The sequence below is a fragment of the Notolepis coatsorum genome (assembly GCF_963971535.1).
Source record: "Notolepis coatsorum genome assembly, chromosome: 6".
NCBI lineage: Eukaryota > Metazoa > Chordata > Actinopteri > Aulopiformes > Paralepididae > Notolepis > Notolepis coatsorum.
Window position 1 is genome coordinate 44,470,674 of NC_140170.1, and position 27,903 is coordinate 44,498,576.

Genomic DNA, 27,903 nt, shown 5'->3' on the forward strand with positions numbered 1-27,903 from the left:
AACTACTGTATTTGTAAATCTGGTATGTCATAAATGTATAGATGTAGCAGTACTGTCTATCTGTATGTCATATGTTATGATGAATTGAAAATGGGGGACCCTGGTGTAAACAAGACGAAAGTCTTTCTCTGGTCTGCATCCCCTTAACAATTGTGTGTATTGAGCTGTACTGTATTGTACCCATTCTGCAATCTGTTAATAACATTTTCAATCAATTCAATCAATGGTATAAATGTAACATGGCGTAGCCCTGTAACATCGGTGTTGTGATAGATGTGACTTGAATTCAGAGGTGCAGGAACTGATACATTGTTCGGATGAATATTGCTGTAAGTTAAAATAACCAGAAAACCGGCTGTGTTTGCTTTAATATTTAACAAAAACATTACATTAAAGATGTCCAGTTTGAACGAAAACCCTGGTCTTCTGGTCTTCTTCAATTTATGATGAATTGAAAATGGGGGACCCCTGATGTAAACAAGACGAAAGTCTTTCTCTGGTCTGCATCCCCTTAACAATTGTGTGTATTGAGTTGTGTATTGTACCCATTCTGCAATCTGTTAATACAATTTTCAATCAATCAATCTGGTGTCACATTAAAACAAAAAAAAATAAGAATCTTCTGTCTCCTGCGCCGCAGCGCCCCCCAGTGGCGCTTTTCCCACGTTCGACTTGATCTGGTGTCGATTGCTCTCGGCTTCTTCAGGAACATCGACGTGAGCTGCTCTGTAATCTGTTGGACGGCACCACAGGTTCTAGTGTGACTGTAAGTAGGGTATATCTGCAGAGCCGCAAGCCCAACGTCTGGGGCTGGGCGGGGCTTCGGGTCAAAAACCGAGTACAGGACCCGAAGTCCCGCCTCAAACCAAGTACAGGACCCGAAGCCCCGCCCAGGCTTGCGGCTCTGCAGATATCCCCTATTGGTGGCTGTAGGCCTGTAGCTACACACCGCGATCTCCACTCGGCACCATCATCTACACTCAGTGTTTTCACGTGGAGTCGTGGTTTGAAAAAATAGCAACATCTAAGGTGACTACACAACCAGTTCATATTTGACTCGTATATGTTTCACTAACAGACACTACTCCATATCGAGTATGACTGTGCCGTAATGAAAGATCATCGGGATTCATGGCGAGTGCCCTCTCCTCGCTGCTCCGAGTCGCTCTGTTGTTGTTGTTGTTGTTGTTGAGCAGTGGAAGTTCTCTGAAAGAATGTCTCAACTGCAACAAGTCCGCAAGACCCCCCGTGGTCCTCAGTAAGTATATTCATTGTATATTTTAAATGTATTTAACTGTACCTACACACTAGCCATTGTTTGTGTTTTTGGATCGCCACCATCATGTAGATTGCGCAACTGCACCGGACGGTTTGTTGCCCAAACCAAGACCTAAGTACAAGTACGTCGTATTTACGATCATCTGTGCATCTTTTTTTCTGTATGTGGTGGAGCCTCCGTGGACCGTATACCCACGTTTACCGTTAGTGTGTTGATTGTTGACCAGCAGCAGCGGTGAGGCGGAGTGGTGGTCATATGACTGTCATCATGTTTCCACGAAGTAAACACTCAGGGCTAGAGCCACAAAGACTCACACTCTTTCTGACCTGAGCCTAATACACGTTTTATTAACTTAACAACTTAGAGTAAAGTTTGTTTTCCAATGTATGTTGTTCCCCATCTCGCCTCTTCCAATAAAACGTCATTTATTTCCATAGGTCTTTCTTGTGTTCGGACAAGTGTGTGTGTGCTTAACATAAACATGGGTGGGTATTGACAGTTGATTTGTAAAAAATCAGATTTTGGGGTAATGTTAGGGGTTTGGCATCTATGGGTCTGGGTTCGTTAGGTGATATGGAATTAATGTATGCCCCCAAAAGTTGCACAAGTAAATGTGTGTGATACAGATTTTTTTTAAGATTCAGTACAATCAATGACTATCTTGTTTTTCAATCTTGTTGCATTTTCTTAATGGGTATGTTAATGTAAAAATGACCCAAAATAGAACTGTTGCCCTTTGATGTCTATCCCCCTGGATATCAACAAAATCAAGCCATTTCAGATCTACAATCTACTTACTTTGAAATATTGCATAATATACACCGGTTACCCTGATTGGCGAATCAGTCAGTCTGTCAGTTGTCACTCAGTTTAAACTAGTAATTCAAATAGTAAAACTAGTTTGCTTACAATTTAGTTAATTTTAGTGGTTCAAAAACATCCACAGCAACTGTGACAACCGATCACACTGGGCTCATGCATTTGTTTACACTTGAAAGTTTCATGTACTATGATACTAACTTGACATCTCCTTTCAACATACAGAGAGTTGGCTGTGCTCAGAGAGGGTGCACAAAATGGTTATAAAACGAATCAAATGATATATCGGAAGCTGAAAAAATGACACCTGACATTAAAATCATTGTGCTGGTTCTTTTAAGTTAGTTTGGGGTTTGGGCCCTTTGTTTGTAGTGTATGCAGTGGTGCAGTCGTAATATGGGAACTGGTAACACGCCGCATGCGCACAGATTTTTATTTTTTTTTTTTAAATAGAGAAGCTGAAAAAGGTAGCAGGATGTAGCCTTCAATATATAAAGAAATTATATTGTCAACAGATATGGTTGAAAAACAAACAATGTTTTAAATGTAATAGTAGTTACAATTTCTTTAATTGAATCAACTTAAACTAGAAAAGTAAATACAAACTAAATTAACAATGTAAGTTACATTGTTAATTTAGTTTGTATTTACTTTTAGTTTAAGTTAATTCAATTAAAGAAATTGTTTTACACACAAACACAAAAGCAAACTTAAAATAATCAGACAACTTGTGTTTACTTGAAGTTTGTGTGTGCATGACTCCTAGTGCACAGCAAGGGAGGTTTGGTGATGAACCTTGTGGTGCGCTCACACCCACTCGCGCGCGCAGTTATACACACACACAAGCGCATATATGCAAGTGCAATCTTTCTATCATACACGCTCTTTTTGCTCTCTATTTGTGTGAATGTGCGCGCACGAGAGCAATTGGAAAGCTGGCGCGCAGCACGGCAGACGCTTGATTCAATCATAAGCAGGTAGACCCCCATCACGAATTCCGAGCCACATTAGTATTCACCTCCACTGCCGTCACACCGAATGAAAGGGGAGATGCATTCAGATAGCCAACACCCAGACACCTAGTCTACCTGCGCTTTTTGTTATGTAAAACGGTGGTCGCCGGCCGGGTACTTATTCACAACGAATGGATACAGCGCATTTTTGTGTGCGCGTACACGCGAGTACACATCCGTGCGCGATCGCGCGTACTTAGTTCTGCCTCAGTGATCTAATAACACGGCGTGTAACCGCGTGTGTGCACGACTGCACCCCTGAGTGTATGTATGTATATCGTATATATTTTTGTTCTCGTTTTGTTTGTTTTAAAGAAAAGACATACAAACGTGTGTGTGATGAAAACCTGGGTATTTTGACTCTTAGTTCCAGTCTGTGGTTACAGAGGGTTACAAAGTGTATGTTTGTTTGTGTACACACGCACGCATGTGCAGACACAGATAGGACATTACTACACTTAGGTTATATGTTGAACCTCTTAAAGGGTTCATCAAATCTCAATCAGCATTCTTATCAGGGCTTGTGTACAGATAGGAGCACAACCTCATTGACTTTGCATTAGCCAGAAAGGCTTAGGCGGGTATACAGTATGGAGAACAGAATGGATTGTGCTGAAAGATTGCATGAATGGAATCCGGCCAGATAGAGCCGAGCTCACTCACTTACTGACTGCGTTTGTGTTTCTTTCCTGTAGTTGTGAATGTAGCCGACATAGCTTGTGAGATGAGATGAATACTCGATGAAGAGTTGCTGAACTTGTGCACTGACATTCTCACCTTTATGATCGATCACACAGAGATTTGAAAGACAAATACGTTGTCCTCCAATTCCCCACATGAAATATGCAACTGGTGTTTTTGCTATGTGAGGGGGTCTGATCTTTGGAGCTGAATGTCTCACTTTAGTTTAAGTTTAGTTTATTTGCACTTACAAATGAAACAATACATTTAATAAAGTGATAATGATTTGCAGGAGATGGGGTCGCTTGATGCTTACAAGCAACCCGCCCCCTCCAAGAAAGACAGTAGCTTAATACCGTAACATATTTAGGTTAAAAAACAATGATGCATACATCTGTACAGTGTACATATCAACTTGCATACTCACATGTATATACTCATGCAGACATATATAACATAATAACAAACAGTAACAGTTATATGATAAGATTACAACGGCATTGGTTGGAGCAATCCATATATTAAAATCATACTTCAGTAAACATAAACAAGTTGTTAAAAGTTATAAAACGTGTATTAAGGTCAGAAAGAGTCCTTCCAAAGCAAATTAAGCATAGTGTCTCATAGTAAACGAAGAGTTTGGGTTAAATTAAGGCTTTCTTTTAAATACAGATAATGTCGAGGAAGCACACGAAGGCCTATACGGCTATACCTAATTATGACAACAAAGTACAAAATAGGGACGTCCTGATAGTATCGGTATCGGCTCTGATATAGTGCTCATGTATTATTATATTTATATTAATTATATAATTTTTACTTAAAATGTCAGCAACAGCATCATATTGTATATTTAATCTGAAAAGTGGGGAACATCTGATGAAAATAAAACGTTTTTCAAAGTCAGAACTGTAATAGTATTTAAGTACTCATATTGGTACTCGGTATTGGCAAGTACCCAAATGTAAGTACTTGTACTTGGTCTGAACAAAAAAAAAGTGGTATCGGGTAGTGATGCACCAATGTGAAAATTGTGGCCGATACCGATATGAACTCATTCAGAGCCACACCCCTTTGACCATATTAGGGCTAGCGACGCGTGCCAGTAAGGAAGTCAATGGGAGGACGGGGAAATTTGCGAACGCCTAAACTATCTTAAATTATGGCGTTTTCAAATAAACGCTAGATTATCGATAGTATATGTGTACTTATGCACGCTAGAGAAACAGGCTGAAAATCGATTATCTATGCCATGGATACGGCTAACGTTACGCACACACACACACACATGCTGCGATGGCGGAGAAAAAAACATCTGATTACCCCAAGACTGGTAACATAGAGTCCTTACCTCACATCAGATGTTCTGCAAAAAGATTCATCCAATTCCTGATCGCCATTCCAAATATTGATCACGTTTATTGATCCAACGTTATAGCACCAAAACACATAATCAAAAGCTGCTCCGAGCCTCCCCAGTGAATGTGGTAACAGATACTGCTTGCCCGAGAAGGGAAACCCAGAGAGCAGAGTTTTTTTCTGATGCACAGTCCCACCCAATCCAATCCAATGATGTGCAATACCATCCGGGAGACGACGATAGGCGGCGGTATTTGCCCTTTTCGAGCTCAGACCCATTCCCAATGATAACCTCAGGCTGGATGGATGAAAAATGAATGGATATTGCTAATAAAAGAAATAACGATTAAAACCCGAGTTTTCTCTGGTTTTCTCTGGTCTTGGCACTCAACGCATGGCGAGTTAACCCGACTAATCTCGTGGTTGGCACTGAATGGGTTAATATTTCTGTTCTGGCCGATACCGATATTTACCGATGTCGATATCTCTGTATAGAAAACACTTTTTTATGATAATCAAATAAAGAGCTATTTTCCAAAACGCGCTTTTGTAACTTATTTTCAGAAATGACTGATATTTTGAAACTATTTAAGGCCAAAACATGTAAAAAAAATATATATATATATTATAATATTATATCGGCCCATATCTTGATATCGGACCGATACCGATGTGTAAAAAAAAAACTGCCATATCAGCCGATATTATATCGGCGGCCGATATATCGTGCATCACTAGTATCGGGACATCCCTATAAGATTTGAAATACATTTATGCACATGTATTGGGATTGCCCACCAGTTAAGATATTCTGGAAAGAAGTGTCCCAGCAATTATCAAATGTCTTATTTCTGAACATACCTGTACACCCCTCTGTATTGCTGTTGAATGATGTTTTTCAGTTTGCAGCCCCTATACAGCTAAAAAGACTAGTTTTATCTGGTCTCACAGCGGCTAAAAAGCTGATAGCATCACGATGGTTTCAACCGGAAAAAATGTGTCGGAAAGTATGGGTTCTTACCTATCTCGATGTGATTTATCTAGAAATATATACAGCAAGAATTTTAGGTGTCAGTGAAACCAAAATTGCAATCTGGTTAGAAGTGGTGGAGAGAATAAAAGCTAGCATATGAATTGTAGTGCCTGGTTAGGAACGAATGATAATGGATGGATTATCCAAGTGGGGGTCCGGGGGGGGTGAGCGAGCGAGAGCATATGTATGTAGGGTATTAGATAGCAAGTATTAGGTATATATCTCGTATACTACATTTATTTAAATGGTGATTTCATTGGATGTTTACTGTTAATGCTTGTGTGTCTAATTTTATGTTATGTTTAAAAAATAATAAAAAAATAAAATACAAAAAAAATATTTGAAATACAGACAGAAAGAGGGCTTCAGTATTATGTCATAGCTGGTATGGCTCTGCATCACAAAATAAAGTAAATATTGTACTGAAAGTATTGACTGTACTGCAAACGGTATTCATTGCCTGTTCGCCAGGGATTATTTTGCATATCACCAAAAGACTTGCATGTTAGGCAGTGACTACGGATGGAAACTAGCTCATTAGCTTAACTCTGGCACATTACATTGACGTGGAAACTGCACATGAACCTGATTGATGTGCATAGTCCCTGGGTAAAAAAGTTCTTTCTTATTTCAAGTCTACTCCCAGCTTTAGTCGATTAGCCTAATATAATATTAACTGAAAAAATTATAAGAACATCTCTACTAAGCGGCATGAGATTTAAAGAGGTCTATCTTTGTGTGTGTGGGAAACACAATTTTACAGATCTATGATTAAGTCTGACAACATCTATTAATTTCTTTTGTTGACGACAGCCACATGGATCCCAACTCAAAAGTTATGTCACAGGAAGATTCAAATGGCTCCAAAAATCATTATTGAGAAGCAATTTGTGGAGAATTCAAATGTTGTAAGAAGCTGCTGGCTATGTTATGTTGCAGTAGTATCCCTTGTTCAGCTTAATAAAATACTGTAGGCTAGTAGGATATTAAAAGAGGGCACATGTTGTTAAATGAACCTGCAAAAATGTCTTTCAGAATTTGAGACAAAGGAATACTAATGGGAAGAAGCTCAGCTGTCTAGGCAAAATGAGTAATGTGGGGCTGAATAATGAATCAAAATCAATAGTTTGGTCTAGTGTAATATTCAAATCTGAAGGTGAAATGTGTGTCAGAATACCATTCTAAATGTAGTACTGTGCTGCTGCAAAGATCTTATCTGTTGTTATATAATTAGGGAAACACCACCAAAATAAAAAATTCCAATATGTTATTTTCATGGCCTCGGAAAGTTCAATCAATATTTGTGTTTGTTTCATTTTTTATACTTGAATATTCTGTCCTCAGTTCTGAAACAGAAAATTTACCCATATACTCGGAACATTCCCCTGGGTGTTCTCAATGTCACCTTTATCATCGCTCCAAATTCATTGACTATGGTGCAGCTTTAGACTTTATACATGATAACATAACACATTTGAGTTTTAGCACTCTGGTCTTTGGATTTGGGAGAGAATTGTTCATGTTCACTAACATTTTTGGACTGTCTTAGACCAGAGGAATTACATGTATTTTGAAATAGTTCCCATTTTTATTTGGTACAGATCCCGCAAAAATCATGCCATGATCATTTTAATGTTTTTAATGAAAATGAGAATAATGATGCAAATATCGATCATTCCCTAATAATAATAATAATGGATTGGATTTATATAGCACTCTTCATGACACCCCAGTGACCCCAGAGCACTTACAGAGTCCATTATTCGTTCATACACAGTCATACCAGTGGTGGTAAGCTACAATTGCAGCAAGAGCTGCCCTGAGGCAGACTCACGGAAGCGTGGCGAATAATCATCCGACCACCACCAACATTCATTCACATGCATACACATTCATACGAGGCAAGTAGGTTAAGTGTCTTGCCCAAGGACACAACGGCAATGGGATGGACATGGGCTTGAGCGGGATTCGAACCACCAACCCTTCGATCATTGGACGACCCGCTCTACCCCTGAGCCAAAGCCGCCCTCCAATATCATAATTGCAATATCTGTCAAAATAATCTCATTTGGCTATTTTCTCCAAACATGTTTAGATGTCTTCTCTAGTAGAGTACCTAAAGAACATGTCAATAGTCTACATCCTGTTTTCAGTGACTTTGATGATGACAGGAGGAATGGCTGGTGTAGTTCTGATCAGGGGTCAGTTTGGGGGCTCCTGAGGGCAATGTGTTGGGAACCTTACTGGTGAAACTAACAGAACGGTTGGGGAAGAGAGAAAAGCTGACATGATTCAACTCATGTTGCTGCAGGTAGATTACAAAGAAGTGCCATTAACCAGTTAGTATTATGACTGAAAAAAAAAATTAATTTCATAATAATCTCTTGTTTTGGTCATTCTGCATGTTGGATAGCAGTGTCCAATCCATAGAAATGCAATCATAAGTCAAGGAATGAAGAATTTAATAAATGTTGCTTATTTTGACACATAAACAACTTCAACTCTTTAAAAAGGCAAAACTGCTGGAAGAAATAGTCTAACATCTATGGATGCACCGTCCGATATCCATACTAAACTACTGAAAGAAACAGTCTTAACATCTATGGATGCACCGTCCGATATCCATACTAAACTACTGAAAGAAACAGTCTTAACATCTATGGATGCACCGTCCGATACCAATACTAAACTACTGAAAGAAACAGTCTTAACATCTATGGATGCACCGTCTGATACCAATACTAAACTACTGAAAGAAACAGTCTTAACATCTATGGATGCACCGTCTGATACCAATACTAAACTACTGAAAGAAACAGTCTTAACATCTATGGATGCACCGTCTGATACCAATACTAAACTACTGAAAGAAACAGTCTTAACATCTATGGATGCACCGTCTGATACCAATACTAAACTACTGAAAGAAACAGTCTTAACATCTATGGATGCACCGTCTGATACCAATACTAAACTACTGAAAGAAACAGTCTTAACATCTATGGATGCACCGTCTGATACCAATACTAAACTACTGAAAGAAACAGTCTTAACATCTATGGATGCACCCTAGGCCTTTAGTCCGATTCCGAGTACCGATCATTACTTTTACTGAGCAGTACTATTAGACCAAATTTAGTTTGGAACCTTTCATTAAACAAAAATGGTTGAGATATCGCCCCTTTTCATTCAGATAGCTTGAGGTCAGAGGTCAAGGGACTTCCTCAAGATCTCTAGTTCCATATGATGACCTTAATGCTAGCTTAAAAGATTAGCCTGCTTAGAGCCTGTGAAAGACGGCTTCAAGGGGTTAATGATGATGATGCCGTTGTTGATGTTGTCTTTAATGATGATGATGCTCTTAACCCTTTCAGGTGTTGTACAATCCCACATGTGGGATATAATTCTGAGAACTGAATATTCTAACGATGACGTAACAAATGGCCGCTGCTGAACTATGGAGGTCTAGCATCTCCTCAAAAGATTTCCGAGAGAACATTCTGAAACACTTACAACCGAAAGGGTTAATGCTGGTGTTGTTGTTGTTGTTGTTGTTATTAATGATGATGATGTTGTTGTTTGTAGTCCCGGGGGACCTGGGAAACCAGCTGGAGGCGAAGCTGGATAAGCCCAGCGTGGTCCACTACATCTGCTACAAGAAGACCGACACCTACTTCACCCTGTGGCTCAACTTGGAGCTGCTGGTGCCTGTGGCTATAGACTGCTGGATAGATAACATGAGGTAGGAGAGGGCTGTGTGTGCAGTAGCCTTCACAATCATGATATTTGACGATATGTGTTTGTTCTTTCTACTTCTAGTTTTTTTTTAAGTCCTAGTGTGGCTGTCATTCCATCAGAAACCCTCTGCTGCTACAGTGGACCCTTCAGTAGATTCACATGTTCAGGTGCACCAGGGGGGGCGACTGCAGAAACTGTTGCCCTAGTCTTGAGACGTCGCTGGGGCAGGAACACGCCCCCTATATGAACCTGAGTGATTCCTGAGCTGTGGGAGGAGATGGAGGGTGGATGACCCTGTCTGTTGCTCCCTGAGTCAACCGGGTTATCAACCTACACTGGACAAACTGACCTTTGAATCCTGCACTCCTTGTCAACAACATGCACCGATACGTCCATATGCACAGAGTACATTAACATACAGACACACACACACACACACACACACACACACACACACACACACACACACACACACACACACACATAGGCCTATATATATTGAGTTAGACTATGTTGTGTGTATTTCAGACAGTCGGACCAGGTGTGGCTTTGTATGGCCTATAGTTACCTCTGCCACATATTGACTCCATTCCTCTTCAGAAACAGAGCTGACGCTGTAACAAACTAATCTTTAATTTAGGATCACATCCACTTTGTAGCTGTGTGTGTGTGTCTATGGCATGTGCCAACCCCTCTCTGTGTGGTCATGTGGTTGTAGAACTGTCTTTGAGACTTGAAAAAGACAAAGTAAAAAAAGCGAAAGTCCAGATATCACCAGGGCTCAACGGCAAAAGCCAGAATGAAGTCCCTTGGGAGCTGCTTTTGAAACACGTAGGTCAGGCTACATACAGTATAAACCACACTCTGTGTTTGCAAAGCTTGCTCTCATTTTCCATGATATCCACATGCATGCAGAGCTTCCTTTAGCCCCTTACGTGACTGCGGTTTGCAAGCCTGGGGCTTTTGTGACCGCAGTCACTTGCTCATGGGACGCGACCACTTTAGAAAATACCAACCAAGCGTGAACGCGGGCGCGGGGGTGTGTCAAAAATATATCAGATATGAATTTCAAAAATACCCAGCGTACAATATGGGTTTAACACAGCTTTACAGTGGGGTCTGGAAGCTCGGAGTTGCTAATAAACAGTTTAAATCATTGTTACTCCACGAGTGGTACTCACAGAGCGAGCTGTGTATTTCCGCCTGTAATGCCTGGACCAGGCAGCCAAATGCCTGGTGCGCATGCGCAGTGACACCAATGGCGGAAATACATGGCTCGCTCTGTGAGTACCACTCGTGGAGTAACAATGATTTAAACTGTTTATTAGCAACTCCGAGCTTCCAGACCCCACTGTAAAGCTGTGTTAAACCCATATTGTTGTACGCTGGGTATCTTTGAAATTCATATCTGATATATTTTTGCAGTCACGTAAGGGGCTAAGCTTCCTTGTGTTATGACCCTATCCTTATATCCTTAGCATCAGATCACTATTCCTGATAACAACAATAAAAAAAAAGGGGAATACTCTCTCATACCCCCAGCCCCAGCTGACATTATTTCTCCATAACGACCATAATGAAAAGTACAGTGGCGTGAAGGCTATGTTTTTCCCCCCTACTAAATGTAGTTTTAAATCAATTCTCACCTCAGACATTGTTTGACCCTGACTGGCAGACGGTACCCCCCCCCCCTCATTTAAATTATACAAACCTGCTGAGTCGAGGCATTCCAGACGCAGACGCTGTAAATCTAGCTGATTGCTTGGCAGTCGTTTATCAATGTGTCCCAAGCAAGTCAGTGTCAAGCTGCGATGCATTTAACCTGCAACTAATCTGAAATTGGCTTGGAAAAAAGGAAATTGAGCCACTTTGCTCAATTTGTGTTTGACCTTCTTCTTTATGCATCACTGGAATCAAACCCATCGTATCAACGTAGGGTAAAAAAGGGAATTGCGCGCGTGTGTGTGTGTGTGAAAAGCCAAACAAATTGCCAAATATTGCTCTGTCTCAGCTATTATTGGCAGCTTAGCCGCGTGGAGAAGGAGGTGCTATGTGTACCCTTAAGTGTTCAGTGCTGCTTGGCTCTGATATATTTGATTCCCTGTTATATTCCCCTGTAATATAATTTGTGGAACCAAATAAAGTATTCAAATGTGTGTGTGTGTGTGTGTGTGTATACAGTATGTCTCTAATTTGTGTGTGTGTGTGTGTATATACAGTATGTCTCTAATTTGTGTGTGTGTGTGTGTGTGTGTGTGTGTGTGAGACCAGGTTGATCTACAACAGTACCAGCCATACGAGTTCATCTCCCCCCGGTGTTGATATCCGGGTCCCAGGGTTCGGAAAGACCTTTTCACTGGAGTACCTGGACCCCAGCAAGCGCAGTGTGGGTGAGTCTCAGACCTGAACCCTTGTCACGCACGCACACACACACACACACACACACACACACACGCACAGTCACACAGTTTGTTGAGTCTGAGACGATTAAAGAGTTAAAAAGAGAATATTTTACCCTAGCCCTGTGTCCTATTTACCAATGGTGTTGTTGATCGGTAGTATCCTTCCTTTATACTGGATCCCCACAGCTTCTTCTAGTTAGTGACAAAACGAATGCAAAGTCAATGGAGCCAAATAAACGCTGAAACCTACTTTGGGTCCAATGCGAAGTAGTTTACAATTGATTTGTTTGTGGGTTTTTTGGTCAATGTTTTGGCCAAAGGGCCTATGTCTAGAATGCCTTGCTTCTGTTTAATTCTGTGTGTGTGCATGTGTGTCTTCTTTAGGTATGTATTTCTTCACCATAGTGCAGGCGCTGGTGGAGTGGGGTTACACCAGAGATGATGACGTCAGAGGAGCCCCCTATGACTGGAGGAAAGCTCCCAGTAAGATCACATACTCTTTCTCTCTCTCACACCGACCCTTTCTTCCTTCCTTCCTTCTTTCCTTCACGTACACAGTGTCCAGCCCTGTCTTGCTACTGACCCTAACTGTCCTGTTGTCTGTCCCGTTATCCGTCCCGTCCAGATGAGAACAAGCAGTACTTCCTGCTTCTGCAGAAGATGATCGAGGAGATGGCGCATAAGGCCGGTGGTCCAGTGGTCCTGATGGGCCACAGCATGGGCAACATGTACACACTGTACTTCCTCAACCAGCAGCCCCAGGCCTGGAAGGACAAGTACATTAAATCCTTCATCTCCCTGGGGTCACCTTGGGCTGGGGTGGCCAAGACCCTCCGCGTGGTGGCCTCTGGTGAGAGAGAGAGAGAGAGAGACTGAGAGAGAGAGAGAGACTGAGTAACCGTCTGTAGTGTGGTAGTGAAAGGGTTAACCTTCTGTAGTGTGGCAGTGCAAGGGTTAACACTTTGTTGTGTGGCAGTGAAAGGGTTAACCTTATGTATTGTCACAGTGAAAGGGTTAACCATTTTGTATTCAAGTCAAGTCAGCTTTATTTTTATAGCACATTTACAATGACTAAAAGCCAACCAAAGTGCTTCACAGGTAGGACATGATAAAAACACATACAATGCAGTAACAAGTAAAATACACAAAAATTACAGAAAAAGGTATTGTAGGGCGGCTAGGTGGCACAGTGGGCAAGGCGCTCGCCACCAACGCAGGAGACGCTGGGTTCGAGCCCAGCTCTCGGCGTTGCTACCAGCTTGGCTGGTCGTTCATACTAATACAATTGGCAGTATTAGGGGGCGGGAAGCTGGTGGGTGGGGATCGGACGTTGTGGACAGCGACTCCTACAGGTCGGTTGGTGCGCCTGCGCAGTAGAATCAGGAAGCGACGAGGGCGGCATGTCCCTCCCACGCAGACCCCCGCCGCTGAGAGATCGCGCTGTGCAGGTGAAAAAGATGCGACGGCTGCCTCCTCAAGTACCGGAGGGGACACGTGATGCAAGGCTTCGTCCACATTGCAGCCGGCTTGTGGGAGGCATGGCCAACAGCGTTCGAGACAGGGGAGGGTAGAATTGGACAATACGAAATTGGGGAAAGGGAGAAAAAAAAATTAAATGGGGAGAAAAGTAGATAAAAAAAAATTATGTATTGTACATTTAACACTTTGGTTGCCTAAGGTTAAATTAATGATATACCATAGATTGCCAGCGCTATTTGTCTATGGAGAAAGTCCCCTTCTTTGCAGGGCTATAACTTTTTAAATTCTATTGCTACATTGCCATTATTAGGGCCCATTCAAAGTCCTATATGTATTGTTCATTGTGTAGCAACGTTAAACTTTTTCATTCACATATTCATAGTAAAGTATGGTCTAATGTATAAGTATGTTTTCATCTCTTTCTGCAGCTTTCTCCAGAACGTGATATATAGCCCCAAATGCATTATATTGATGATGAAATACAGTTTGATGGCAATCAGCGCGATATAAAAAATTCCAACTAGACGTACTTCTAGAAGTTACTACACGTCATCTGATGTTGACCGGATGGGCGAGGGGGCGTTTATAATTCCGTGGGCAGCGTTATACCAATCATCTAATGTGGGTCAAATGTTGATAATATCAGTTATTATCGAAGACGGTAACGTTACACGCTGAAACTCACCCCAGATCGTTGGGCGATCATCGTCGAGTAGAAATTTTATCATTATGGGATATATTATTACCCGGTCCATCTCCAGCTTGTATAATGGTATACATACGTCCAAATCATGTTGTTTATCGAGTTATTGGCAATCGATCGCTATGTAGTGTGACGAGCTAGAGTGCCGGAACCTATACCGAGTGCCCGGAAGTAATATGGCCGACCAGCAAAACCTCTACTGCGCTTCCTGTTAAGCGGTTGCGCCGATCGGCCACCAGATGGCGCTCCTGAACCGCCAGAGAGCTCAGTGGGTCCTGCTGGTGGATCTCAGGCCAGCGGAGGGACATTATGAATCCGATCGCAGATTTTTGAAATATTGATATAAGGACGCTGTACAGCGTCCCCCGGCAACTTTAGCATGGCCAGGAAAGACGTCTAAAGACGGGTCCCGGCACTCAAAGTGTTAAGGTTTACATTGGTAGTGAAAGGGTTAATGATCTGGGGGCCTCAAGATCTACATCTTCTCAATCTGGGTTCAACTTTTAGAGCCCCTGCTGTATTATAATAGTTATTAATTATATTGTGATTAGGGATGTCCCGATCAAAATGTTTTTGCTCCCGATCATGTGATTTTGAGTATCTACCGATACCGATCTTTCCCGATCCGATATAAAAATAAAAAATAAAAATAAAATTTAAATACATTTTTTTTCTATTTTTATCCCATCCCAATTTCGCCTCACCAATTCTTCCTTCAATTCTCCCCTCCCCTGTCTAGAACGTTGCTAGACTATGCCTCCCACTGGTCGGCTGCAGTGAGGACCAAGCCTTGCATCACGTCATTCAAGCGAGGCATTGCAACCGGAGTAATCTAAAAACTGAATGATGATATGCAATTTAAAACCAAAACTAAGGCCTCAGTATGAGTTTAACCCTTTAATCGCCAATGACGTGTTAAGACGTCATTCCTCACCATGCGTAATCTGCCAATGACGTTTTACAGCGTCTTTGAGATCAATATTTCTAATTTCTGTCATGGTATTCATATTTCACCCACGGATCATTGACTGGTGCTGTAGGACTCCGCTCAACTCTCCAACACTTCAACACCGCCACCTGGTGGCCGATCGGCGAGTTACAACCGGATGTTGATAATTGTGACGCCGGTGTGTCTCCCTATTCCCTCCGGCCACTCGCTATCGCTCGCGGGACTCCATCTGGACACACTGGATAATCGATCCGTTGCCATAACTCAATAAACAACATTATTTGGACGTATATAGTATTATACAACCCGGAAATGGTTCGCCTAGATCAACATCCCATAATAGCGATCTTTTTGCTCCAGTATCATCGCTACGAGGAAGCTGCGGTGAGTTTCAGCGTTTTTGATTATTATTATCCATACAAACTGCTATGATCAATATATCACCCATACTACATGAAACATTTAACGTCGGTCATTGCATTATGAACGACCCCCCCCCCCCCCTCCGGTCACCAGCAGATGATGAGTCATGACGTTTAGGACCTTGTACAATTGAAATTTTTTATCTGGTGTCAATCGCTATCAAACTGCATTTGATGATCTAATATATGCATAAATGGCTATAACTCACGTTCTATGAAATACTGCAGAAAACGATAAAAACATATTTATACTCTAGAGTGACCAGGGGTCGGCAATTAGGTTTGGCCACGGCCCACGGGCCAGATTTTCCCCAAGCCATTGCTTGGCGGGCCAGGATCAAAAACAATGGCTAATTTAATATAGTGAAAAAAGACAAACGTTTTTCTCTGGTCTGCATCCCCTTAACACTTTCAGTGCCACCAGGGGGCGCACGACTTAGTGCTTGAATGCCACCATCGGCGCCAATGTTAACGTTAATATCGCCTAATCTATGTTTTAAATTGTGTCTAATCTGCCCGTCGCTTATCAAATAATCATTTTCCAGTCAGTGTTTTTTATCGCTTCATTTCCGTTTGAGAGCATTTTGAAAAGCGCCCGTTTTCAGGTGAAAAACAGCCCATTCTGTGATAATCGCCTTTTACTGGAATATTCCAGAACGTTGATATTTGTCGGCCTATTTATGAATAGTTTTCAAATAAACGCTAGATGATCAATAGTATACGTGCACGCACGCGCGTTCGAGGCGCGCGCTGATAATAGCCGTTTTCATTTCCTCATGGATTTTACAGTGACACCGATAGAGCACATATCAGAAAAAAGCTTATATCTCCTCGAAAACGAGTCTGATTATCCTAACACTGATAACATAGATTCCTTACCTGACATCAGATGGTATCCAAATGGTATATTCCAAATCCTGATCACCATTCAAAAAAATCGATAAGTGTATAGATCTAACGTGTATACAGTAGAACTCATGATCAGCGGGGCTCAGAGGATCCAGAATGAACTCTGGTAACCCCGGCTGCATCAGTGGACTGGAAAATGTGGACTGGAATATTTTTTTTCCCCCATCCATTTTCATTGAGTCCATTCCAAAAGTCCATTTACCATCTGGGAGACGATAGGGGCGCTTTTTTCACATCTGATCGCCGGCGGCCCTTGGGTAGGCTAGGGTAGGCTCGCGTGATGCAATATGATTTCAGATCGCTAAAAAAAAAAAAAATCAGAGAAATCTCGTGAGTGGCTTTCAACGTAACTATCGTAAACCCGAGATTAGCCGTGAGTGGCAGTCGAAGTGTTAACAATTGTGTGTATTGCACCGTACTGTATTGTACCCATTCTGCAATCTGTTAAATAAAGTTTTCATTCATTCATTCATTCATGAACAGCAGATCAGCTGTTGCAGATCACCGCGGCGCGTGATGAACAGATCAGAAGACAGAATGCATGAAAACACGACTCACCATACCTTGTTTGTTGTTAAGTCCTCCAAAATCCCTGCTAATGTTTGAAACATGTCACATATCCACTCGCCGCCCTCCAATTCCAGATTGGCGTTGAATGCAGCTACTTTATCTGCCAACTTGAACACAGTTGTCATCATTTCCTCGTTGTTGTTGTTGTCGCCACATATTATGCAGAGAGGACGTCGGCTCGGCACGCAAGAATCACCGACCTGTTGCGATAAACCCGTATTTTAAGTATGGCTCCTGTTTATTAAAAGAAGCGTTATATTTCCCCGTTGCAAAGAAGCTATCCAAAGATGTTTGTTTTGTTTTTTTAACACATTTTGTTACTCGCTCCATCTCGAACGCGGAAGTGAAAGTGCGTTAGGGAAATATACACGTGGCCCGGTGGGACTATTCCATTGGTTCTCCCAGTCCACGTGACCATTTCTAGCATTTCAATTGGCTATAGTGACAGACATGCTTTTGATGACTACCGGTAGATAGATACAGCTTCACAATAAAAAACACCCTGGCGTCCCGAGTGAATATTTCCCGCGCGTAAAATAAATATCATATTCTCAAAATAATCTGACGGGCCAGAAATTATTGCTGGCGGGCCAATGTCGGCCCGCGGGCCGCCTATTGCCGATCCCTGCTCTAGACCATATTTTTGTATGAATGTGTGAATGAAAAAGTAAAACGTTCCTACACCCTGAACGATAGCTAATCGATGTTGAATGGGCCATAGTAATGTCAATTTAGCAATACAATTTAAAAAGTTATAGCCCTGCAAAGTAGGTGAACATCTCCATAGACAAATAGAGCTGGCAGACTGGCTACAAGGATGGATATAAGCGTGGCAGAGAAATGGTTAAGACGTGAACATGGTCATGGTAGTTGAATAAAAAACTTTATTTTTTTTTTTTATCCCGATTTTCTGAAAATCACGTGATCGGCCCCGATCACGTGATCGGATCGGGACATCCCTAATTGTGATTGAATTCTTAATATAGCCCATTCGGGGCGTACTGGACGACCAGTCATTGATCCATAGTTAAAACATTATTCTCTCCATGTGTCTCTTCTCTCCAGGTGACAGTAACCGTATTCCGGTGATCAGCTCCTTAAAGATCCGTTCACAGCAGCGTTCCGCCATCTCCACCACCTGGATGTTCCCCTACGCCCACTCCTGGCCCAAAGACCAGGTCTGTGTGTGCGTTTGTGTGTGTCTGTCTGTCTGTGTCTGCGTGTGTGTGTCTCTGTGTGTGTCTGTGTCTGCACGTGTATGTGTGTATGTTCATGAGTTTGCCAATAGGAGGAAAGAGCCTCCTTTTCCCATTATCTTTCTCCAAACCCCACCTCCTCTCTCTCAGTTCAATTTACATTTAAACATTTACATTTAGTCATTAACTGACGCTTTTATCCAAAGCCACTTACAAATTGTGAACAACAAGTCAGCAGCAGGGGAACATCTCTGGCAGCTAAGGGTCAGTAGCATTGTTAGTCAGATAGTGTCGAACTTGAGTGCTGCACTCTGAGTGCATAGTAGTATAGAGACGTAGTATATAAGTACAGTAGGTAACATAGTAGTATAGAGACGTAGTATATAAGTACAGTAGGTAACATAGTAGTATAGAGACGTAGTATATAAGTACAGTAGGTAACATAGTAGTATAGAGACGTAGTATATAAGTACAGTAGGTAACATAGTAGTATAGAGACGTAGTATATAAGTACAGTAGGTAACATAGTAGTATAGAGACGTAGTATATAAGTACAGTAGGTAACATAGTAGTATAGAGACGTAGTATATAAGTACAGTAGGTAACATAGTAGTATAGAGACGTAGTATATAAGTACAGTAGGTAACATAGTAGTATAGAGACGTAGTATATAAGTACAGTAGGTAACATAGTAGTATAGAGACGTAGTATATAAGTACAGTAGGTAACATAGTATAGAGACGTAGTATATAAGTACAGTAGGTAACATAGTAGTATAGAGACGTAGTATATAAGTACAGTAGGTAACATAGTAGTATAGAGACGTAGTATATAAGTACAGTAGGTAACATAGTAGTATAGAGACGTAGTATATAAGTACAGTAGGTAACATAGTAGTATAGAGACGTAGTATATAAGTACAGTAGGTAACATAGTAGTATAGAGACGTAGTATATAAGTACAGTAGGTAACATAGTAGTATAGAGACGTAGTATATAAGTACAGTAGGTAACATAGTAGTATAGAGACGTAGTATATAAGTACAGTAGGTAACATAGTAGTATAGAGACGTAGTATATAAGTACAGTAGGTAACATAGTAGTAAGGTACAATTCAGATGCATTTCACTGGTATGAAATATACAACCACACAAAGCAGAATCAACAAGTGCGATGCCAATGCTGACGGGGCACACGCGTGGCGTGCGGTGCCAATGCTGACGGGGCACACGCGTGGCGTGCGGTGCCAATGCTGACGGGGCACACGCGTGGCGTGCGGTGCCAATGCTGACAGGGCACATGCGTGGCGTGCGGTGCCAATGCTGACGGGGCACACGCGTGGCGTGCGGTGCCAATGCTGACGGGGCACACGCGTGGCGTGCGGTGCCAATGCTGACGGGGCACACGCGTGGCGTGCGGTGCCAATGCTGACAGGGCACATGCGTGGCGTGCGGTGCCAATGCTGACGGGGCACACGCGTGGCGTGCGGTGCCAATGCTGACGGGGCACACGCGTGGCGTGCGGTGCCAATGCTGACGGGGCACATGCGTGGCGTGCGGTGCCAATGCTGACGGGGCACATGCGTGGCGTGCGGTGCCAATGCTGACGGGGCACATGCGTGGCGTGCGGTGCCAATGCTGACGGGGCACACGCGTGGCGTGCGATGAGGCGGCAACGTCTGCCTTTTATTTGATCTCGGGACGTCGCGCCTCCCGTCCGTGGTCATTTTGAGAGAAACTAATTTTATGTCTCAACTAGGAAGCATTTGGTTTGATTCGGTTGGGGGGGGGGGGGGGGGGGGGTCATAGGGATACAAAATAACACAAGCCTAGGATAAGAGAAGAGAGCATGTATGTCACCCCTGGAGGGAAATCAAGGTACTGCACTACAATGTCCATGGTAGGAAGAGAATAAGATAAGAGATAAGAAGGATGCAATCCCTATGTTCATTTTATGCTATTTGCTGTGGGGCACTTTGGGCTGCGGTCCATGTGTGAAAAGTGCTATATAGATTTAGTTACTATTATTTATTATTATTATTATATTGTAAACAATTTACAGTTGAGGCCAAAATGATTAGCCCCTCTTGTGAAATCAAACAAAACCCTTGACTTCTCCATGGAAATTACCATTAACAACAAGTGTTTATAGTGTATTTGTTTCCAAAATAATAAAGACAAAATATCCACTAAGTTTAACACTTTGGTTGCCTAAGGTTAAATTAATGATATACCATAGATTGCCAGCGCTATTTGTCTATGGAGAAAGTCCCCTTCTTTGCAGGGCTATAACTTTTTAAATTCTATTGCTACATTGCCATTATTAGGGCCCATTCAAAGTCCTATATGTATTGTTCATTGTGTAGCAACGTTAAACTTTTTCATTCACATATTCATAGTAAAGTATGGTCTAATGTATAAGTATGTTTTCATCTCTTTCTGCAGCTTTCTCCAGAACGTGATATATAGCCCCAAATGCATTATATTGATGATGAAATACAGTTTGATGGCAATCAGCGCGATATAAAAAATTCCAACTAGACGTACTTCTAGAAGTTACTACACGTCATCTGATGTTGACCGGATGGGCGAGGGGGCGTTTATAATTCCGTGGGCAGCGTTATACCAATCATCTAATGTGGGTCAAATGTTGATAATATCAGTTATTATCGAAGACGGTAACGTTACACGCTGAAACTCACCCCAGTCTCCGCGCGCCGTTGGGCGATCATCGTCGAGTAGAAATTTTATCATTATGGGATATATTATTACCCGGTCCATCTCCAGCTTGTATAATGGTATATACGTCCAAATCATGTTGTTTATCGAGTTATTGGCAATCGATCGCTATGTAGAGTGACGAGCTAGAGTCACGGGACATGTACCGAGTGGCCGGAAGCAATACGGACGTCTAGCAAAACCTCTAGTGCGCTTCCTGTTAAGCGCTTACGCCGATCGGCCACCAGATGGCGCTCCTGAACCGCCAGAGAGCTCAGTGGGTCCTGCTGGTGGATCTCAGGCCAGCGGAGGGACATTATGAATCCGATCGCAGATTTTTGAAATATTGATATAAAGACGACGTACAGCGTCCCCCGGCAACTTTAGCATGGCCAGCAAAGACGTCTAAAGACGGCTCCCGGCACCCAAAGTGTTAATTAGGATATTAACACTTTCAGCGCCACGCCTGGTTTTCCGTTTTACCGCTTGAATGCCACCATCGGCGCCAATGTTAACGTTAATATCGCCTAATCTATGTTTTAAATTATGGCTATGTGTCTAATCTGCCCATCGCATTATCAAAGACTATTTTCCAGTCAGTGCTGTGAAGGCAGATTGTTTTTTTATCGCGTCGTTGCCGTTTCAGAGCAGTTAGAAAAGCCCCTGTTTTGATATAAAAAACAGCTCATTCTGGAGCATTCTATGAAAATCGTCTTTTAGTGGAATATTCCACAACGTTGATATTCGTCGGCCTTTTTATGAATCGTTTTCAAATATACGCTAGATGATCAATATTATACGTGCACGCACGCACATTACGGCCGCGCACTGATAATCGCTCCGTTGATTTCATCACAGACTTTTACAGTGAAACCGAAAGAAGACATTTCACAAAACAGCTTATAACTTCATCAAACTTACTCTGATTATCCTACCACTGATAACATAGAGTCCTTACCTGACATCAGATGGTATCCAACTGGTATATTCCAATTCCTGATCACCATTCGAAAAAATCGATACGTGTATGGATCCAACGCGATACAGTAGAACTCCATGATCCGGGGGGATCTGAGGCTCCAGAATGAACTCTAGTAACCCCGGCTGGATCAGTGAACTGGAAAATGTGGAGTACCGGATTTTTTCCCCCATTAATTTTCATTGAGTCCATTCCAAAATCACTTATGTCATCTGGGAGACGACAGGGGGCGCTTTTTTCCACAGTGATCGTCGGCGCCCCTCGGCTATACTCGGGTAGGCTCGGGTGATGCAATAATTTTTCAGATCGCAAAAAAAAAAAAAAAATCAGAGAAATCTCGTGAGTGGCTAGCAACCACCTATAAAAAAACACGAGAAATCTCGTGAGTGGCACTGAAAGAGTTAAAACAAGAAATGGCAAAAATGACACATCCAAAATGATTAGCCCCCTGGCCATTAATAGTCAATAGTCCACCCTTTCTGAGCCACAACTGACGAGAACCTCTTAGAGTAGTTCTTTACTAGGTTGGCACAGGTCTCTTGAGGGATTCTTCCATTGCAAATTGTTCCAGCTGGTCCAAATTGCGTGGTTTCCGAACATGGACATTCACTTTGAGCACCCGCCACAGATTCTCAATAGGATTAAGATCTGGGCTCTGTGCAGGCCACTCCAGGACCTTGGTTTTGGTGTCCTTTAGGAACTGTTGGACCAATTTTGATCTATGCTTTGGGTCATTGTCTTGTTGGAAGACCCAGTTGGAAGACCTAAGCCTAGACTTCTTCATATTATCCCTCAAAATGTCAACATAATTCAATTTCTTCATGATGCCATGCACCCGAACAAGGCTCTTTGTGCCTGAGGCTGCAAACAGCCCCACGGCATGATGCTCCACCACCATGTTTAACTGTGGGAACTGTGTTCTTAGGGTTGAAGGCCTCTCCCTTTCTTCGCCAAACATAAAAGCAACATCCATGTGCCCAAACAGTTCCAGTTTAGTCTCATCAGACTTCCAAAACTCATCTTTACCTTTCAAATGTTCACGTGCAAACCTAAGTCTGGTGCCACTTTTTGAGTAAAGGGGTTCTTCTGATACGATGGCCCTGAAGCCCACCACGATGCAGAGCACTCACAACTGTGTTCCTTGAAACATCAACTCCAGAAGAGGCCAGGTCAGCAACAATAATCTTGGCAGATGTCCAGGGCTTCTTGCTGACACCTCCGACTAATTTCCTCTCCAGAATTCTTCAGAAATCTTGCGCTTTTAGGCGGCTAGGTGGCGCAGTGGGCAAGGCGCTCGCCACCAATGCAGGAGATGCTGGGTTCGAGCCCAGCTCTCGCCGTTGCTACCAGCTTGGCTGGTCGTTCATACTAATACAATTGGCAGTATTAGGGGGTGGGAAGCTGGTGGGTGGGGATCGGACGTTGTGGACAGTGACTCCTACAGGTCGGTTGGTGCGCCTGCGCAGTAGAATCAGGAAGCAACAAGGGCGGCGTGTCCCTCCCACACAGACCCTCGCCGCTGAGAGATTGCGCTGTTCAGGTGAAAAGATGCGACGGCTGCCTCCTCGAGTACCGGAGGGGACACGTGATGCAAGGCTTCGTCCACATTGCAGCCGGCTTGTGGGAGGCATGGCCAACAGCGTTCGAGACAGGGGACAATACGAAAATTGGGGAAGGGAGAAAAATAGAAAATGGGGAGAAAAAGTAGAAAAAAATTAAATAAATCTTGCACTTTTGACCGCGCCCAGGTTTGTTTCTTAGAGAATTTGTCTCCTTGTACTTAGCAATGATGCAACATACAGCAGTTCTAGACACTGTGAGAGGCTTGGAAATGGCAGTATAGCCTTCCCCCTTATCTTGAGCCTCCACCATCTTCTTTCTGAGCTCAAGACCGATTTCCTTTGGCATGGTGAGTAAGAGTAGTAGTATAATTTCTCTCAATAATGTATTCAAGTGGCCTGTTTCTTGGAGTCCTTTTATGCTGATTGAATGCTCAGGTGTTGTTAGGAAGCCAATTGACTGTACAGGTGTGGTTTGAAAGCTCATTGGTTGATGGTAGGTGCTTTGAAAGCAAAAATGCACATGGGGGCTAATATTTTTGACCAACGCATTTTTCACTATATTTGATATAAAGCAAGACTAAAAACATATTTTATATTCCAAAATGTACCAAAAGCTACTAAATAGCACTGGTTAATGTTTTATTATATCAAGTTTTATCAATGCTGCAAACATTGGGACAAATTTTAGGAAAATGTTTCATAATTCCTGGGGGGCTAATAATTTTGGCCTCAACTGTATACATTGAAATAAATGTCTGTAAAGTCTCGACGACATTGAAAATGAGGGTGACCTCAATTGTCCTTTTCGAGAATAAATAAAGGTTTGAATAAGAACAACGATTATAAAAAAAAAAATTGATAATCTTTTTTTTGTGCAAAATCAACTCTGCCTCTCTTTGTTAACTACAACAAGCAATGCTGTTTGTTATTTAAGATGAGGTCGGACTCGGCACTGACAGATTTGTGTTCATTGTGCTGCTTTTATAAAGCCTCAAATGACTGCTTACAATATTTTAGGGATGCTCGATATTGTCCAACTCTTAATTTCCGATACCGATATATGCAGGGTTTCTCCCCCCAAAAAACTGAATAATTTCAGGTAATTAACATTACATATGTCTTGTTGAAGACAAAGCTCCAGACCTCCCAAAACAAACTAGTGAGACTCCTGCACAACCTTCACTTTAGGACTCGCCTAACGCCAGCCCACTTTAGCAGGCTGGGATGGCTTAGGGTTGAAGAAAGGGTACACCAGCTTAAAATGCTACTGGTTTTTAAAGTACTAAAAGAAACGGTCCCCAAGTACCTAGTAAATTATTTTAATAAAGTAGGAGATATCCACAAACACGCCACAAGAGGAAGCCCCACGGACCTGGTCCCGCCGAGAGTCAGGACATGCATGGGGAAAGATGAATTTTTTTACTCGGCTACGGTAATGTGGAATGCCCTGCCAACATTTATAAAACTCCTGAACTCCCCCCTCGGATTTAAATCCGCCCTAAAAACATGGCTCAGCAGCAACTCAAATTGGTTTTAAAATGTTTTTTTTATCTCTTTTATCATAACTTGGCTTTTATTTCTTTTATCATGAGTTGCTTTTAAGGGTTTGCGGATTTTCTTTTAACATTAGTTAACCCTATGAGTTGTCAGGTTAGGTGTTTTTATAATTTTCTTTTAGAATGTGTCCTGTCAGTGTACATGTCCATTTGTGTTTCTGTGCCTTTTTATGTTCCATGTATGGACCACAATGGAAACAAGCCTTGGCTTTATTGTGTTTTATCCATTTTTGACCAGCGTTATTGACACTGTTATTGTCTTGTCTTTTAAAATGTTTTTTTGTCATACGATTTGTGTCAAAATAAAGTATTCAATCAATCAATTGTGGAATTAACATAACATTATGCATACCTTTGACAATAAATAAAAATCAGAATTAGTTCTTACTTGCTTGCCTGGGTAAATAAAGGTTATAAAACCGATACCGATATTTTCCGATATCACATTTTAATGCCAATATCGGCCGACAATATTGGACATCCCTACAATATTTCATGAAAGCAAAGTGTTTTGTTTGTCTAAGATTTAAAAAGGTTTAAACTTTACAGCACTGACAAAGTTGAACAAAGTGCTGTACAAGTCCCACAACATAAAAAAAACGAAATGTAAATAATTTTTTTTTAATCTCGAAGCTTTGAATAAAAATCTAATCTCGGCTTCGAATTCCAAAAAAAAAGAATTCGAAGTTCAGCCCTAGGAACAAGTAATCAACCCATGATTCCTCTCCCGACCCAATCAGGTTCTGGTCCAGACCCCCAGCGCCAACTACACGGTGCAGGACTACCAGCGCTTCTTCAGTGACCTGGGCTTCCAGGACGGCTGGCAGATGAGGCGGGACACGGAGTCGCTGGTGGCCGACCTCAAGCCGCCCGGCGTGGCGGTGCACTGCCTCTACGGCAGCGGCGTGCCCACCGCAGAGACCTTCCAGTACTCCGACAAGTTCCCCGACGTGGAGCCCACCGTGGTGCTCACCGGGGACGGCGACGGCACGGTGAACCTGCGGAGCGCCACCCAGTGCCAGCGGTGGGTGGGGCGGCAGAAGCAGCCGGTGACTCTGCTGGAGCTGCCGGGGAACGAACACGTCAACATGCTGCTGAACCTCACCACCGTGGCCTACATCAAGAACGTGCTGTTCTCTCCCTGACACTGACCCCCTGACGTGTATATATATATGTACATACATACTGGTATATGTACACAGTAACACACAGGGAACTGTACTGATAAGACATGCATACACATTCCACACACGCACACACACACACACAGCCATGTGTAGGACAGACAGGGACCAGAGAAGTGGATGATTCTCCGCTTCGCCTCTCTGATCGTCGACTGGTTGGCTGTCCCCTTTTTACACGCCGCACTGATCAGGAATCTCATTTTATTATTGTAATCTTGTCTATTTAATTTCAATTTTATAGCCCTAATCCCGGGAGTTTTTACAGGTTAAATTCATTCGAATGAAGTACTGACTTTTGTCAAACTGTTTACAGTTGAGTAGAACCCCCCCCCCCCCCCCCCAAAATGGGAATTTGTATTGGGATTCGATTATTATTATTATTTTTTTATATAAATGATTGCTGATTTTACCCAATGAATCCATATAGCACGATAGTTAAGGAAATGTACTTAATAGGATAGGACGTCATAATATGATAAAAGACAGGGATATGTGACATATTTCACAGGTCAAACTAAGAGATGATTGAATGCTGCCGTTAGGACACATTTCCACCTCATTCAATACAATAAGTCGGCACCTTTACCTTGCATAGTACATTTATAACAATGTATAGCATTTGACCGAACTAATCAGCATTTTACCAAAACCACTTGTATGCGTCGTTTCCTTAAGTCTGCTTATTCCTAATCATTTCTCTTGCCTAGTGATTGTTTTGCATGTCAGCCAAGCTGATGCCTTGTGCCTTTTATTGTTTCTATTTTAACTGTGGAATTCATGTTCGGTGTTGAGATAGATTCTGGAAGGATTTGAACGATACCTGGGATAAAAATACATGTTATTTTGGAACCGTTTTGGGTCTTCTTGATTTAGAAGTTGTTTTTAGTTTTGATTTGACCTCAAATTCTGTCAAACTGGGGTCATTGGGTTTGTGAGGCGAGCTCCATTTGATCAACTCATCCTCGTCGAGTTCCAATAAGAAGCCCGGCCACACAGCCCTCCTCCCATTCATCGCAGCAGACTCAGGAGGTAGAGCGGTAGTCCGGTGATCTGACTGTTCACCGGTTCGATTCCGCCCCCCCCCCCCCCCCCTCAGCAGTGTGTCAATGTGCCCTTGAGCAATACACTGAACCTTGGCTTGTTCCCGACAATTGGGTCAGCGCCTTGTATGGTTGCCTCTGCCATAGGTGTGTGTGAATGGGTGAGTGTGAGGCATACATTGTGAAGCGCTTTGGATAAAGGTGCTGTAATTTAAGTGCAGTCCATTCCAATGATATCACCTCAGTTCAGTATAAATCATTATCATTTATCATCTTGCCCTCTAAGAGCTGATAAGGTATGTAGCTCCATACCA

General features: G+C 42.4%; 1 protein-coding gene across 1 annotated transcript; it reads left to right on the forward strand.

The window, feature by feature from the left end:
• Positions 1 to 933: 933 nt before the first annotated feature.
• On the forward strand, positions 934 to 27,403 carry pla2g15 (phospholipase A2, group XV). Its single transcript, XM_084316327.1, has 7 exons — positions 934 to 1,258; positions 9,770 to 9,926; positions 12,194 to 12,312; positions 12,709 to 12,807; positions 12,950 to 13,174; positions 18,422 to 18,534; positions 26,106 to 27,403. The coding sequence occupies exons 1-7, from the start codon at positions 1,132 to 1,134 to the stop codon at positions 26,508 to 26,510; spliced, it is 1,245 nt and encodes a 414-aa protein (XP_084172453.1). The 5' UTR covers positions 934 to 1,131; the 3' UTR covers positions 26,511 to 27,403.
• Positions 27,404 to 27,903: the final 500 nt, after the last annotated feature.

Bases quoted from the DNA above. Each gene is read 5' to 3' on its own strand.
- pla2g15 (XM_084316327.1), top strand. From the start codon at position 1,132: ATGGCGAGTGCCCTCTCCTCGCTGCTCCGAGTCGCTCTGTTGTTGTTG. The intron at 1,259-9,769 runs GTAAGTATATTC...TGTTGTTTGTAG, and splicing joins AAGACCCCCCGTGGTCCTCA to TCCCGGGGGACCTGGGAAAC. The intron at 12,808-12,949 runs GTAAGATCACAT...CGTCCCGTCCAG, and splicing joins TGACTGGAGGAAAGCTCCCA to ATGAGAACAAGCAGTACTTC.